Source organism: Canis lupus, chromosome 3, assembly GCF_003254725.2.
Source record: "Canis lupus dingo isolate Sandy chromosome 3, ASM325472v2, whole genome shotgun sequence".
NCBI classification, from domain to species: Eukaryota; Metazoa; Chordata; class Mammalia; order Carnivora; family Canidae; genus Canis; species Canis lupus.
In genome coordinates, this window is record NC_064245.1 from 15,463,547 (window position 1) to 15,478,611 (window position 15,065).

A 15,065-nucleotide genomic window follows, 5' to 3' on the forward strand; every position below is an offset into this window, starting at 1 on the left:
ATTTTATTTATTTATTCACGAGAGACACAGAGAGCAAGATAGAGGCAGAGACACAGGCAGAGGGAGAAGCAGGCCCCATGCAGGGAGCCCGACGTGGGACTCGATCCCAGGTCTCCAGGATCACACCCCGGGCTGAAGGCGGCACTAAACCACTGAACCACTGGGGCTGCCCTAAGTAGCCAACTCTTGATTTTGGCTCAGGTCATGGTCTCAGAGCCCTAGGATCCAGCCCCACATCAGACTCCTTGCTCAGCAGAGAGTCTGCTTAAGATTCTCTCTGTCTCAAAAAAAAAAAAAAAAAAAAAAAAAAAAAAAAAAAATATATATATATATATATATATATATATATATATATATATAATCTCTGTCTCCCTCTATCCCTCTCCCTACTCACTCTCTCAAATAAATAAATAAATAAATAAATAAATAAATAAATAAATAAATAAATCTTTTTAAAAATAAAATAACAAGATGCCAAAAGGAGTTTTTAATTTATATATTTAGATAAAGTTACTATATTGGAACTTAAAATCTTGAGTCTGATACTACCTTTGGAATTTTCCATGGTCATTATTGCATTTCATGTTACTGAATGTAAGTGTTCATTTTTCCAGAAAAGGTATGAGTGTCTCTGTTTGGCTTACTTTAGCTCATAGTTTCTTGAGGAGATTCCAGGGAAATTCACAGAAGCCCCAGATTTCTGATGGTATTGGCACCAAGATCATCTGATTTGGAATCTCCTTAACAAAGTAATAATTCTCACACCACCTAAAAGAGTTATCTCCTGTAAACAGAAATTCTTTTCTATTTCTCATTTACTTCTCCGAGGTCATGTCACCTCCTGAATTATCGGTTTCATTGGTCCAAAGCTATCATTTCTGTTAGGTGTTTTTTTACTGTGCAGTATAATGGAAAAAAATTCATTAAACAAGTTGTGTATCTCCTGCTCTAAAGTGTAAGCAGAGTACAAATTTGAATGTAGAAGACAATGACTAGAATAATCAGTGCAAGAACATCCTTAAAGCTTATCTTGTGGAACAAGGGCAAACTCAGCTAAAAACTTTGTTTAAATCCTGCTTGACATAACAAGAACCTTTACACTTTATCTGTCTGCGACTATCGGTGAATATACCTGACTCATCACCAGAGTGCCTTTCAACTCAGCCCTGTTCAGCTCAATTGCTCTTCCTGCCTTATACCGACACTTAAAATTCTTTGAGGCCTCTGGGGAAGGCTGTAGAGTTTTTATATTTAATATTATTTTATAGCACAGGAAGTTCATAGTTCATCAATACTGCAGCTCTACAAAATATAATGGAAGGATTTTTTCCTATATATGCAAGATCTCTTTGTAGTCTGGCTCTGTGGTTGTGTCATGAGCTTCCTTTTCTAAGCAGCGGTTATATACAGCAGAGTCATTTTTTTTAAATAACAAAAAGAACAACAAAAAGAAAGAACAACCAAAAAATCCTTCATAATCTTAATCTGAAAAGAAAGTCTATGTTGGCGGCACTATTACATCCTAGTTTTTCTCTACATGATTTAGAAGAGCAAAAGCGTCTGGCTTTACTATAATTCACCAGTAGCTGTCCTTTCACCCTGTCTTGTCCTCTGTTCTCTTCTATGCAGAACGGTGCTATTAGCTTTTTGGGGAATTTACTTCATAGAGCAATAAGCGATTGTTTTGTAGAGACCACATTGGTTTGGTTAACTTTTTCCATGTTATTACAACTTCAGTGTTCTATGTCCTTCACCTTCAGGTACCCTTTTTTCTTAATTGCTTAACTTATCTTTGATGTCTCACTTTGTCTCTAGTTTTCTACTTAAAAATCCACACAGAGGATTAACAGTTTAATCATTTTAGTGTATTTTGAGGTAGTTTTCTGCGAACTAAACTGTTTTAAAGTGTGGTGCTGACTCTCTCACTGGAAGGTGGGAAGCATGTATACTCAGCTGCCACAGTTTTCCTGGATGCTCAGCTTACCTTCCTAGACCCAGAGAGAAACCTCCCAGTGCCTGGTGTATGGATCTTGTCTCCTGCCTTTGCCTTTTGTCTTGCTCCTTGACTAATGTGGTTCTTGGGGACCTACGCCTGCCCTTCAGGTGACAGTGCCTTCACACCCTGATGCCTGGTCAGTGCTATGTTATTAGGATGCCTATAGGTTGGGGTAAACTATGAAATTAGCACCATCTAGTCTGCCTTGTCCTCTCTGCCTGACTCATCCATTATTATTAGATCTTCTGGTCTACTCTGTTGATTTAATTACCTTCAAAAAGTTTGTTTTGGTTTGGTTTTGGAGCCTCTGCTAGAGAAATGAAATTTCTCATATATTTTTGAACAAAGCCCTCTCTTCTGTCTGGAGCATGAGCAGCACTAGGAGAGATGCATTTGGAGAGATGAAAAAACAAGGATCACCTTCCTAGCCAGTAAGATCACTGATCAACAGGATGGTGTGAGTCAAAGCCAGATCTCCTTCACATCTATGTGTGTTTTTTGCACATATCATACTGAGAATACTGTGGGTAGCTCACGTTTTAGCACATTGTTTGCCCCATGAGTACAAAATAAATGGTGTCTGTAGTGTCCATAGGAGGTTTCATAGCTCCTAGGTGGGGGAATTAAGACATGAAACCCCAACTAAGTGTGTAAAGCAGCCAGTTTATCTGAGTGGAAATTCAATAAGTTCAGGGCTAAGGAAGAGCACTGTGGTCTCTAGTGTATGGGCAAAAGTTTCCAAAGAGGTGGCACTTGAAGCAAGCCCTACAAGAATGTGTATTAACTTTGCCTTCACTTTCTCCTGCTTCTTACCATTATGGCTTCTTGGCAGCTGGTTTTGCTGCCTTAGAATAGAGGATACTTACGGAGAGCCTAATACTACAAATCCTGATGCCGTGTGCATCTTTGCTTAAAAGTTCACTTCTCTGAATTCCAAAGATCCTAATAATAGAAAACTGTTAACCTCTCATTGAGCAAGTGTAGCTGTCCTGTTCTCCTGACAGTTTTTCTTCTTCCCAGTTTAGATTTTAAATACATGAGAGCCTGGGACCATGTGTTTCTTATCCTTACTTTGTAATTCTCTATGGATAAGACTGGCCTGCTCCCTACATTGTAATCTAATCCCTTACTAAGAGGTCTCTATTTGCTGAAGGTGATGGATTAGTCTTTCAGGCGCCCCCGCCCCAGCAGTGGTGGTTGTCTTGGGCATTCCCATCACCTGCCTTCTCCTGATATCCAATTCTCTTCCTACCAACTGTGCTCCTGCTTTTTTTCCCTGATAACCCCGTTTCCATAGCATGTTTAATATACTTGTAAGGAGATGTCAAGACTTCCCTTAAGAATATGGGCTTTTGGGGATCCCTGGGTGGCTCAGCTGTTTAGCCCTGCCTTCGGCCCAGGGCGTGATCCTGGAGTCCTGGGATTGAGTCCCACATCGGGCTCCCTGCATGGAGCCTGCTTCTCCCTTTCTCTCTGCCTCTGTGTGTGTGTGTGTCTCTCACGAATAAATAAATAAAACCTTAAAAAAAAAGAATATGGGCTTTTATTTATGATAGCACATGTGCACTAACAGGAGATAGGCAGGTTGGCAGGTGGAATCTGACCAAGTATAGAGGGAGCCTTAATTGAGAGCACCCAAGTTAATTTTAAAACCCACCGATTTAATATAGCTTTACTTTTTAATTTAGTAAATGTGTTTAGCTACTGTTTTAACTCAGTTAATATAATCTTTCCTCAAATTCAGTGGAATTCACTTTTTTCCAATTCACTAAAAATATGTTTGTTCAGCTATTGTTTTTAGACAATTAATAAACCTTTTTTCTGTGGTTCTCCTTTGCAAATGGGCTGGTTTCAATATGTGGGCCTTAATTTGTGTAATTGTTCTCTCTTTGTGATCTACCTTTCATTCTGTTTGGGAGACACTGGTTGCTTTGTAGTTTTGAAAAAAAAAATAGCATGAAAGTATACCTGGAAAGAGGAGATCTCAACAAAATTATTCTTAAGTGAAATTTTGTATATTGTAAACTGTTTTTCATAGACTGTCACCTTGAAACCTATCTGAAAGCAAATACAGAAGCCTTCTCACCATTAATGCCACACAGATTCATTTATTTGACGTTAAAAAATAGTCATTAACTTCGTACTCTGTGCCAGATATAGTTCCAGGTGGTGAGGATCTAGCATTGAACCAGACAGACAAGGACTTTGCTGTCTGCTAGCACTCTTTCTAGCCGGGGCCACAGTGGAGACAGAGACAGCAGTCACACCCACAGCCTGTACACATGGCAGCTTGACTTCCCAGTTCTTTTTCCCTTTACCGTTGCTTCAGAGGCACATCTATAACCTTGGTACCTGTAGTGTTGTGTTGAATTTAGTCTCATGGTACTACTACCCTGATCTAGTAAGAGCTGCTGCCTTGCTTGAGTACAGGGGAAAATAATGGAGAGGCTCCTGGCAGGGTCAAGTTTCTTGTTAAGCTGGAACTAAACTTGCTGTACTTTCACAATTGTAAAGGTGAGAATTCATTCACTCATTCAGCAAATGTTTATTGAACACTATATCAGTCAGGGTTCCATTATGTGCCAGGCTTTGTGGCACCTACATGCCCTTAAGTACTTCACACTCTAGATGGAGGAAGAGAGACATAAAATAAATAATTACTGATAAATGTTATAATAAAAACATATATCAAGTACAAGGGGAACAGCACAAAAGCAGGAAATAACTGCCTGGAGGTAGGTCTCACCATAAGGTCACTTCTAAACTGCACCTGAAAGGTGGCTGGAAATAGAGCCTACTCTGGTTATTCGGGGAATGTTTACTGAACATCTTCTGTGAACCAAGCCCAGTGGTAGGCACCATAGATGCAGCAGTCCGGACAAAGTCCCTGCTCTCTTAGCAGCAGAGAAACATACAATAAGCATACAGACAAATAATTATATTTTAGGTGCTAATTCCTATTAATAACCACAAAACAAAGCTGAATAAAAGGAACAGAAAATGGCAAGGGATACTGTTTTAGATCAGATAGTCAGAGAAGGCCTCTCTAATGAGATGACGTTTGAGCAGAATCCTGAATGAATGAGAGAATGAGACCAAAAAGCAAAGGGAAACCATTTCGGACAGAGGGACCAGCATGACTAAAGGTGTAATTGTCATGAAAAGCACAGGATCTTTAGTGTGAAGTGAGATATTCTCAGAGTACAGAGTAAGATGGGGTGCAGGGAGTTGGGGAGAGTGTGGTAGAGGAGGGTGGGAAGGAAGGGAGGGAGGGAGGGAAGCAGAGAAAGAGGGAGGGAGAAATGAGAAAGGTCAAAAATGCCATTAACCAGCTCAGGGAGCCCTGGAAGAGAAGCAGGTTTAGGATGCAAATAATGAATTTGATTTGGGGCAATGGGAAATACAGAACTGGATATTAGAAGTCAAGGCTAAAATACAGATTTGCGTGTTTCCAGAAATTTAAAAAGGAACAAGAAGAGTAGTCAGCATTGTCAGATACTACAGAGAAGTTTAATAGGATTAGAATTTTTAAAAGGCCATCAGATTTGACATCTGGAAGGTCGGCAATGACTTCAAGAAGACATTTCAGTATATGTGGGTAGGGCTAAGCCACATCATGGTTCAGTCGGAAAGTGAAGAGGTAAGAGGCTGGGATTGTCCAGTCAAGATCACTGTCTTCCCCCACGGCCCACAGGCCCCCCCCCTCCCCCCCCCCCCCCCCCCGGGAGCTTGAACCTAAGGTCGGATCTTCTCCCACTCCCTCACCTTTTTCCACTTAAGGCCTAGGACTGGATGCTTGAGCCGGGGACATGATGGAGGGACAAATATGTTCAGATCCTGGGTCTCTGATGGGAGAGGGGCCAGGTGTAGGACCATGGAAGGAAGCATGGTCAATGGGGAATGGCAGGTCAGGCCCATTCTGAGTCCTGTCTGGGGGCGGGGGGGAGGGATGAAATACATAGTAGGTTGAGCGACTACAATCTGGCAAAAGCAAGGGGGGTGGGGGAGTGGGATAGAAGCGGACAGTAAGCTGAGGGACTTTAGAAGAAATTTAGGTAGGGATGCTTAGGTTTTTTAGGGCACAGGAACTGAAGATGTGCAAAGGAAAGGTTATTGGCAGTGCTTGTGACCACAGTGATAGCAGTGAGGGGACAGTTCATGAAGTGAGGGGTAGTCCCAGCAATCCCTGGCATCATAGATGTTCAGCAGATATTTCTCAAGCCCAAAGGGGTTGCTTCCTCCATTATCTGTGGAGGAAAGGGGTGAGATCCCAGAGTTCCCAGGAGCTGTTAGTAAATGCCTGGGTTCCCTTGGGGGAGAGATGGAGACGGGCCCCAGAGATCCCAGAGCCTTAGCAGTGCAGAGCCCAGGAGGGAGCCTTGTACCACGGAGGGAGGGCGTGCAAGCAGGGGCCGGGGTGGGGGACCCGCGGGAGCCCCGGAGGTCAGCCACGCGGCCCCTCGCCTGCACCGTCGCCTCTGCCGCGGGCCCGCTCCGGGGCCTCGAGAGCCGTCGGCGCCTGCCGGACTCCCCGCACCGAGGTCTGGCTGAGCGCCCAGGCGGCTCCCGGCGCGTGGGCTGCGTGGGGACCGGAGAGGGAAAGGCCCCGGGCCCCGCAGCCGGCCGTGCCGGGAGGCAGGCGGGAGGCCCAGGAACCTTCTGGGCGTGTGCAGAACGGAGCGGAGGCGGGCCAGCCCGAGAGGCGAGAGGCGAGAGGCGCGTGCGGGCGGCGCCGAGAAACTCTTCCGCCGTGCGGGAGCCCGAGCCCACGCGCGCAGGGCCGCCCCCGCCGCAGGAGGGGTGCTGCGAGCCTGGTTCTCTAACCCAGCGGGGTGGGTGGTGGCCAGACACCGACCTCGCCCCCCCCCCCCCGCCCCGGGCCTCGGGGCTGCAGGCCGGCTCCCCCCACTCCCGAGAGCCCTACTTTATGCCCATGTACTCTCTGCGCCCCAGCCACCGCCCAGGGCCACCCCAGGCTTTCAAACTGGGGGTCCCACCCTGCCGGGGAGGGCTGACCTGGCAACACGGTCCCGAGGTTCAGCTCAGCGCTGCTAACACCAGGAGCTCATTCGCGGCCTGAAGTAGTCAAGGATACCTAAGGGATGGGGTGCGAGTTGTTCAGGAAATTTGGGGGAAGGAAGTTGAAGTTCTCACTGCGTTGTTTTTACCTAGCATTGGTTTTAAGGTACATTACAGGACATATGGGTTTCGGATGTTTTGTTTCCGTCTCTCTTTTTTTATTAATCGGAAATGAATTGCGTCTATTATTACTTGTGGTTATCAGAAAACATAGGGGTTTTTTTTTCTTATAAACACGATATTGAATGAAAAACTCAAGTCACAGAAGAGTCTTTCAGTATACTATTTTTTGTCAAAAACAAGCAGAACTTTATGCAAATATACACACAGTTTCCAGAATAATAGTGACCCTCTGGGGGAAGGTTTGAGGTTGGGATAGGGCAAGAGTACATAAAACCCAGAGTTTGCTTGGTCTCCCCCCTTTCTTGAAAGATGATTTTTTTTTCCTAATTCTCTTCTCTCTTAGAGTGCTCGGTGTCAGGTAGAGGTCTGCTCTCCACCTTATGGGATCCCACTGGTTTAGCTCCCGTCCTGCCACAGTCATGGCACTTGGGATCCCTTAGTTACTGAGGTTGGCAGGCTGCACAGTGCTAGCTCAGCCCCAGCTCTAGTTTATTTCCCTGATTTTCGGCTCCTTTTGGTTTATTACCTGGGGATTTCCCTTACTTCCTTTGGAACTCAGATATGCTTCTTAGAGAATATCCACAGTGGCTGAGTCAACATTCCCTGGTAGCTTGTGTGGTGATTCATCTTCTTTTTGTTTTTGTTTTTGTTTTTTTTTTTTTTTTGATTCATCTTACATAGCCTTTCCAGGCTCATCCACAGAATTGTTTTTTTCTACTTTTACATTGGTAAATTTTGGTCATCTACGAAACAAATCATTAGTTTTTCTGTGTCTGTACCTCTGCTGCGGTACCCCCTGCATATAATATTTATTGCTTTATAATTCTGTCACTAAATATTATATCTCAGTTTATATCTTCTATTAATTACTAATATTGTCAGTCTTTTCTTTCTCTACATTCTTTTCTTAACCAGTTCTTATAAGAATTTATATATAGGTATTTACAAAGAACAAGTCTTTATAAAATTTTTTTATCTTATTTACTGCTGTTTTTATTTTCTAACTGATAACTTTTAGCTTGTATTTTTATTAATTGTTTTTCTCTAGTTTTCTATGGTTTCTTCCAATGCATATTTTTCCTTCTTGTCAGTGTTTGAAGATAAAACACTGACAATATACATAGGTTTGTGAAAATGGAGACAAACTTCACTTAGCTTTAAATGTAACAGGTGACTAATCACTCACTCTTGGACTATCCCACTAAAAGTCACATAGCACCAGTCCCATTTCTCCCTTTTCCCAGACAACCCTACTGGACAGTGTTAAAAGGGAGATGTTTCCCCCCGAGGGCCAGGTAGTATTTAATGGCAAGATTAACAGTTGTGGTTATGTCAACATTCAACAGCTCCTAAAAGCTGTGAGGAAGCTCTGACCCAGGCTGCTCCTCTAATTCCGCAGCCCTTGCATATTTGGAGAAATGGTAATGGGCTGGCTTTCAATCTGAGGGGGCAACTCCAGGGTCTGCGTCAGCACCTGCCCAGCTGCATCATTCTCACAGCTGCCACACCTCTGCCTAGGCAAACACTACTCTGTGTCATTGCCACACCTCTGCCTAGGCAAATGCTACTCTGTGTCATTGATCAGCCCTCACATCATTTTTCCATCACTGGTCCTCTTGACTATGAAGAAAGAAAAGGCTGGGCCTTGGGGCAGCTTTGATATTTAGAGAATTTTGTTTTTTTTTTTTTTCAAAGATCTAAGATTATAAGTAGAAACCTCAATAATAAAATCCCCCAAAACTGAAAAGGAACTGCCCTTCAAGTTGGGAGAAAACCAATAGTAGGGTGTCTGGGCTGAGCAGGGTCAAATGTACAGAGATCAAGTAACACAAAATCAAGTAAGATATACCATGTCACTACCAAAAGTCTCAGTGGCAACATTAGTGAGAACAATTTCAGTGGAGTAGGTGATCAAGGCAAATGTCAAACAACAGTGCAGAGTCTTCATATTTGCCAGATTTCCCCCTAACCTCAATTGAAAATACAAATTCCAACCACTCTTCCTATGATTCTGAAATATTCTTTATCAGATGTTTCCTTTATCTCGCATTTCCTTGAGACAAGGCTAGTATTCTTGGATGATGCTGAACTTTAGAGTACAGGCAAAGTAGTGTGTTTGTACATATGTGTACACATGGTGATGATAGCTCTCATCACATTCTCAGAGGAGACATGATTTTTTGTACATCTGTAGTTTCAGAACTTTAGAAATTCAGCCACTTATTTTCACGAGTTTTGCCTTGACACAGTAACTGGTCCAACAGGTAATTCCTGGTTTTCGTTGGATCTATATTTTCTGGATATTTCTAGCTCAGTATAGAATAGAGGACCTGAATCACTTCTTATAAAAGTCTTTCACATTCAGAGCAAATGTTGTATTAATTATTACCTTTATTGTTCTTAAATTTTTATCACTCCTTGACCTTTTGATCAATTCCTATCATAAAGAACAATTTCTCTTGTTCCTAGAATCTTTCCTATCTGTTGTCTAAGAAAACTTGAAATGTTAGAATATGCTCCCTTGTTCCAAAACATTATCTTGCTCTTGAAATAGTATCTAAATATTTCCTATAATTTCACAGTTTTGAAATATACATACCGTGCGTCTTTGTTTCTTATACTAAAACTGTGTCATGGGATTTATTTTTCAGTGTAGCCAGTTTTGTTTATAGCTTTCTTCTAGAAATTGTCCTGCTTACTAAACAATATTCGTTTGCTTGGAAGAATCTATTCATGATGAATTTTTTAGGGCATGAAATTGTATTGTGTAAAATAGTGTAAAACAGTGTTTTGGAAGTGAACACTACAATGCCATTCCAATAAAATCCTAGTGGAGTATGAGAGTATTATGTGACAAAGTGATGGTAAACTGAAAGAATCAAACTTAGGAAAATAAAATTTTGAAGAAGAGAGGTAGGGTGGTCTTCACCTACCAACTGTTATGAAACCATAAGAATTTAAACAGTATGGTGGCGCTTATGGACCAAAAAAAACAGAAACGAGTATTTGGCTGTTCCATTTTGTGGGAATGTGAATTAGTGCAATCTTCAAGAAGGGTTATTGGGTAGTTCATATGGGAAGTTTTTAAAATGTGAAGTTTTCTTTGGCTAATCATTTCAACTGTAATGAATTTTTATAAGAAAATAACTGCGCGTGTGTGCAAAAATGTAGCAATAAGGATGGTCATGACAGCATTTTTTTTAAACAACAAAATGTTAGAAACAACCTCAATGTTCAACAAAGGGATAAGTACATAAAAAGGAACACCATATCTGGTAAAAATTGTGTTACAGAGCTACAGTTTTGGCAAAGGTCAGAATAGATTACTGAGTGAGGCAAAAAGAGTTTATTAAGCTTTATGATACTTCTTATTTTTAAGGAAAAATGTATGTTACATATACAACTCTATATAAATATTGGTGATTTTTATAAAATTGTTTTGCTATGTATATTATACAGTAAAAATATTTTTAAAAAAAAGTCTAAAGGAAGGTGCTACAAAATCTAGGGGTCCTAAAAATATTCATTCTGCTAGTCTTCTTTTATCTCTAAAATGGTTAACTTTTCATTATAAAGCAGTATTTTGGAATAATAAATTTGACCTTTTCATTTCTTGTCAAATGTGTAGTTTCTTTAAAAAGAAAGGCAGTTCTCTAAACGGAGGAACATTGGGATATATCAGTCAGAGAGACATTGCTAAAAATTAGTTGTTTTTTTTTTATATCAGATGCCCATTAATGTTAAAGAGCTGTAGTGTAGTTCAGTGAGTGAAGACACCTGCCATATGTCTGTTTTCCTGTGCAACATGGTAATTTACAATTACAATTAGTGTGTTTATATACCTCAGTGGTGTTAACCCATATTTAGAGTATAATATAAGCCCAAATCATTTTCATGTTTCTGAATGTTTACTTTTCAATTTTAAAAGCCATTTGAAAATATCGAAACCCTGATTTTATCACAGTAGAATCCTCCCTACTTATCATATTTAAAGAAACCAAACAAATATAAATGAGATCTATAGATTGCTAGGTTTGAAGGCAGGGGCAGTTCCTGTGATTATAACCCCAACCAGTTGAAAGATGAACTGTCATGAAGTGAATCTACCCCAGGACCCAGTAAAATCCTTAAAACAAGCATTAGTATTAGCATGGTTACACCAGTGAAGAGAAACATTACAAGAAGCTCCTGAAGAAACTGTATGGTTTACCTACAAGGCTACCTTCAGAAAAGAGTGCAGTGTATCAGTCTGTTGGGCTGCCGCCCTGCCACCTCACTTTTAGCTAGGAACCCTGCTGTGAATTCTGCTAAGGGCAAAATAAGCTACTTTGGCATTGAACTTGGGCTTCTTAGGCTCTCATCCCCCAGTTTTCAACAAAAGAAGTACAAACCAACTTCACTTATTACAGTTGACTCTTCTGCTGGCTGCCTGCCAAAGACTAGGGTTGGAAAAGGAAGAATTGAGGCCTTCCTGAGAAATCACTACATTTTGGATTCAATATTCGCTTCTAAATCTGTACAACAGATGTAATCTGTTATATCACATCTTGTCTAAAAGAGTAACTGCATTGTTTAATAATTAGTTGTCTTCTTCCTTCCAGGATGTGTGGTGTACACCTTCTTCTAGATCTTGGTGCAATGGCTAGGGCAGTGTAGAAGATGCGTTAGGTTGATTTATTATCTTAGAATGGTTGATGATGTTCCTAGAACAACTGTAAAGCTTTGATTAATATAGACTGAGTAGTGGGAAAATCTTAATATATACCTTTTCACTGAAAGAGAATTTGTTTCAATATACCATCTATTAGTTTGCCACGGTTGCCGTAACAAGTACTCCACCTTGGGGAGCTTACAGAACAGAAATTTATTTTTCCATACTTCTGGAAACTAGAAGGCTGAGATCAATGTGGGCAAGGTTGGTTCCTTCTGAAGGCTGTGAGGGAAGGATCTGTATCAGGCTTGTAGATGGCTGTCCTCTCTCTGTGTCTTCACATTATCTTCCTTGGGTACATATCTGTGTCCAAATTTCCTCTTCTTACAAAGACAACAATCACTGGATTACCCTAATGACCTCATTTTAACTTAATTATCTCTGTAAATATCTCCAAATAAGGTCACATTCTAGGGTACTTTGGGGTAGGATTTCAGTGTCTGAATTTTTATGGGGAAACGATTCAGCTCATAGCACCAGCCCAATTAAAATTTCAGCTGGATTTAATTATTCATTAATTATCTTCATTCAGAAAATATTAATTGAATACCCTATATAACAGGTAATGTCCTGGGTGCTAAGATGCAGTAGTGACCAAAGAACAGGTCCATCCTGACCCTCAAGGAGCTTAAAAGTATGGTTAGTCATTGACATTAAGCAAATAAAATGTGATTATAACTAGTAATAAATAGTATGGGATGTCAGGTGGAGAGTCTTAATTTAGATTGATGTTTATAGTCCTTTTATAATATATAAATATTACTTCTTATAACATCAATATTAAATATTCTAAACCAGAGGGACCTATGTGCAGAGGAAGTGTGGTCCTATAATAGCCAAGGCATAGTTTGGGGCACAGGCATTTTTAGGGTAAAAACCCAGCTCAGTCACCTATAGTCTCTCTTACTCTGAATGGGTTGCTTCTTTCAGCCCCAGTTTCTCATCTGTAAAATATGTCTAGCAATCGATAGGGTGAGAGAGTTGATAAAAGCATAAAATTAAGTAGTATAGAAAGAAATCTCTAGGACTTCTCTCTTATGTAGTAGGCACTCAATAATTTTTCTCTCCAGGGACACCAAGGTGGTTCAGTCGGTTAAGCATCTGACTCCTGATTTCAACTCAGGTCATGATCTCAGGGTTGTGAGATCAAGCCCCACGTCAGGCTCCAGCTCCAACTGGGCATGGACCCTGCTTAAAATTCTCTTTCCCTCTGCCCCTCCCTCCCTCTCTAAAAAATAATAATAATAATTTTTCTCACCATTGTGTTTCCACTGCCTTGTCTGTGGTTTATTTACATCTCATAAATCATTCCTTTGCATCCCCAGGAACTTTCACATAGTAGGCCTCAGTGATTAATAGCCAAAACTGAATAAATAAGAAAACACAAAAAGTAGAGACAGTAGTCTCGATTGCCAAAAACCTTACTATCTGATATTGGGAAATGACTTTTGAAATTCATAATAATTGGGGAAAAAATAAAGTCCATTTCCTCAGCTGTCAAATGACAACTAGGTAAAGAAACAGATGATAGGAATTTGGCTTGAAGAATATAAAGACTTCTTGAAAACCCATACAGTGTAAAGTAATTGAAAGGAATAGCCTCTGAAGTTGTTTCAAGCCTGTAATAATTGTATGAATCTCCATGAATAAGAACAAAACAGTGCACCACAGCCCGAATATGGGGCCTACGAGGAGACAGAGTATAGGAATGGACAGAGTAGGATGGCACTGACCTTCCCACTGTGATTCCCATTTAACCTTTCCTTTCTGATGTGCTCTGGCTCCAGTTGTCTCTCCCAAATGGAGAGCAATCCTGCCTGTATTCATACTCTAAGATATCCACACCCTTTCGCTTTTGGGGCCACAATCTATCGTATTCATTTGCTAGGGCTGCTGTAACGAAATACCACAGATTGGGTGGCTTAAGGAACAGAAATGTGTTGTCTCACAGTTCTGGAGACTCAAAGTCCAAGGTCCAGGTGTGAGCAGGGTTGCTTCTTTCCTAGGGCTGTGAGGAAGAATCTGTTTCAGATCTCTCTCCTTGGCTTGTACGTGGCCATCTTCTCTTTGTTGTCTTTCCATAATGTCTTCCTTCTTGCATGTCTCTGAGTCCTGATTTTCTGTTTCTATAAGGACAGTGGTCATATTGGATTAGGAGCCCCCCAATAATGTCATTTAATTTAATTGCCTCTATAAAGGCTCTGTCTCCAAATAAGGCCACATACTGGGGTCCTGTGGGTCAAGACTTCAAAATATAAATTTCAGTGGGACATATTTCAATCCATAACACCACCACTCCTGATACAGAGAAATTCTAAGTGTGGGTTGTGGGGAACATATAGGAAGGCTATCTTTTCCTATAAAGGAGTTGAATAAGAGGTGGTGTGTTGGAAAGGAAAGCATTAGCCATAGAGTCAAGCAGTCCCAGATCTGCATCCTGTCTCTAGGATATTATACTATTCACTTAGATAGTATCAGTGCTCTAAGGTTCCCCCTCAGCAACATTTCAGGAAAAATAACATTTCTTTCATCCCGGCTAGTAACTTTATGGGCTGAAGAATTACAGTAGCTACTTATTTTTATCTTTTAGGAACAGAACACTTGGACTCTCATCAGTGAGTTTGAGAGGTATTATCTTAGGAAGAAAATTTTGGATATTTTGTGCTTCCAGTGCTGGTTGGCTTTTAAAAAAGAAAAGGAAAGAAGAAAGGGAGGGACGGAGAGATGGAGAAAGAAAGAAAATTTTGGATATTTTGATAAAGATATGATTCTTTCTTTCTCCAGAAAAAAAAATTTTTTTAAGTTTTTTTTTTTTAAATTTTTATTTATTTACGATAGTCACACACAGAGAGAGAGAGAGAGAGAGAGGCAGAGACACAGGCAGAGGGAGAAGCAGGCTCCATGCACCGGGAGCCAGACGTGGGATTCGATCCCGGGTCTCCAGGATCGCACCCTGAGCCAAAGGCAGGCGCTAAACCGCTGCGCCACCCAGGGATCCCCTCTCCAGAAAAATTGATATGTGAACCTATTGAGAAAGCCCTGTCACTTTCTGCTAAGCATTGTCAGCCTCTAATTCCATCAAGCTAATGTAACAGGACAGTCAAGTGACTTGCCTTTAATTTGTTATGATTGTGTTATATTTATGAAAAGCAGAGC

The 15,065-nt window shown here is 41.0% G+C and overlaps 1 protein-coding gene across 20 annotated transcripts in view; it reads left to right on the forward strand.

Annotated features, from left to right (window-relative positions):
- FAM172A (family with sequence similarity 172 member A) overlaps positions 1-15,065 on the forward strand; it is a 425,882-nt gene that overhangs the window by 291,762 nt on the left and 119,055 nt on the right. For 7 of the 20 annotated variants that reach the window (XM_049108251.1, XM_049108242.1, XM_049108237.1 and 4 more), the window contains one exon: positions 1-252. The exons of the other annotated variants lie outside the window; for them this stretch is intronic. In XM_049108251.1, coding sequence (XP_048964208.1) covers positions 1-179 — 179 coding nt within the window. In that variant the 3' untranslated portion in view covers positions 180-252. Of the gene's footprint in view, positions 253-15,065 lie in introns of those variants that run through there. 20 annotated transcript variants of the gene reach the window in all.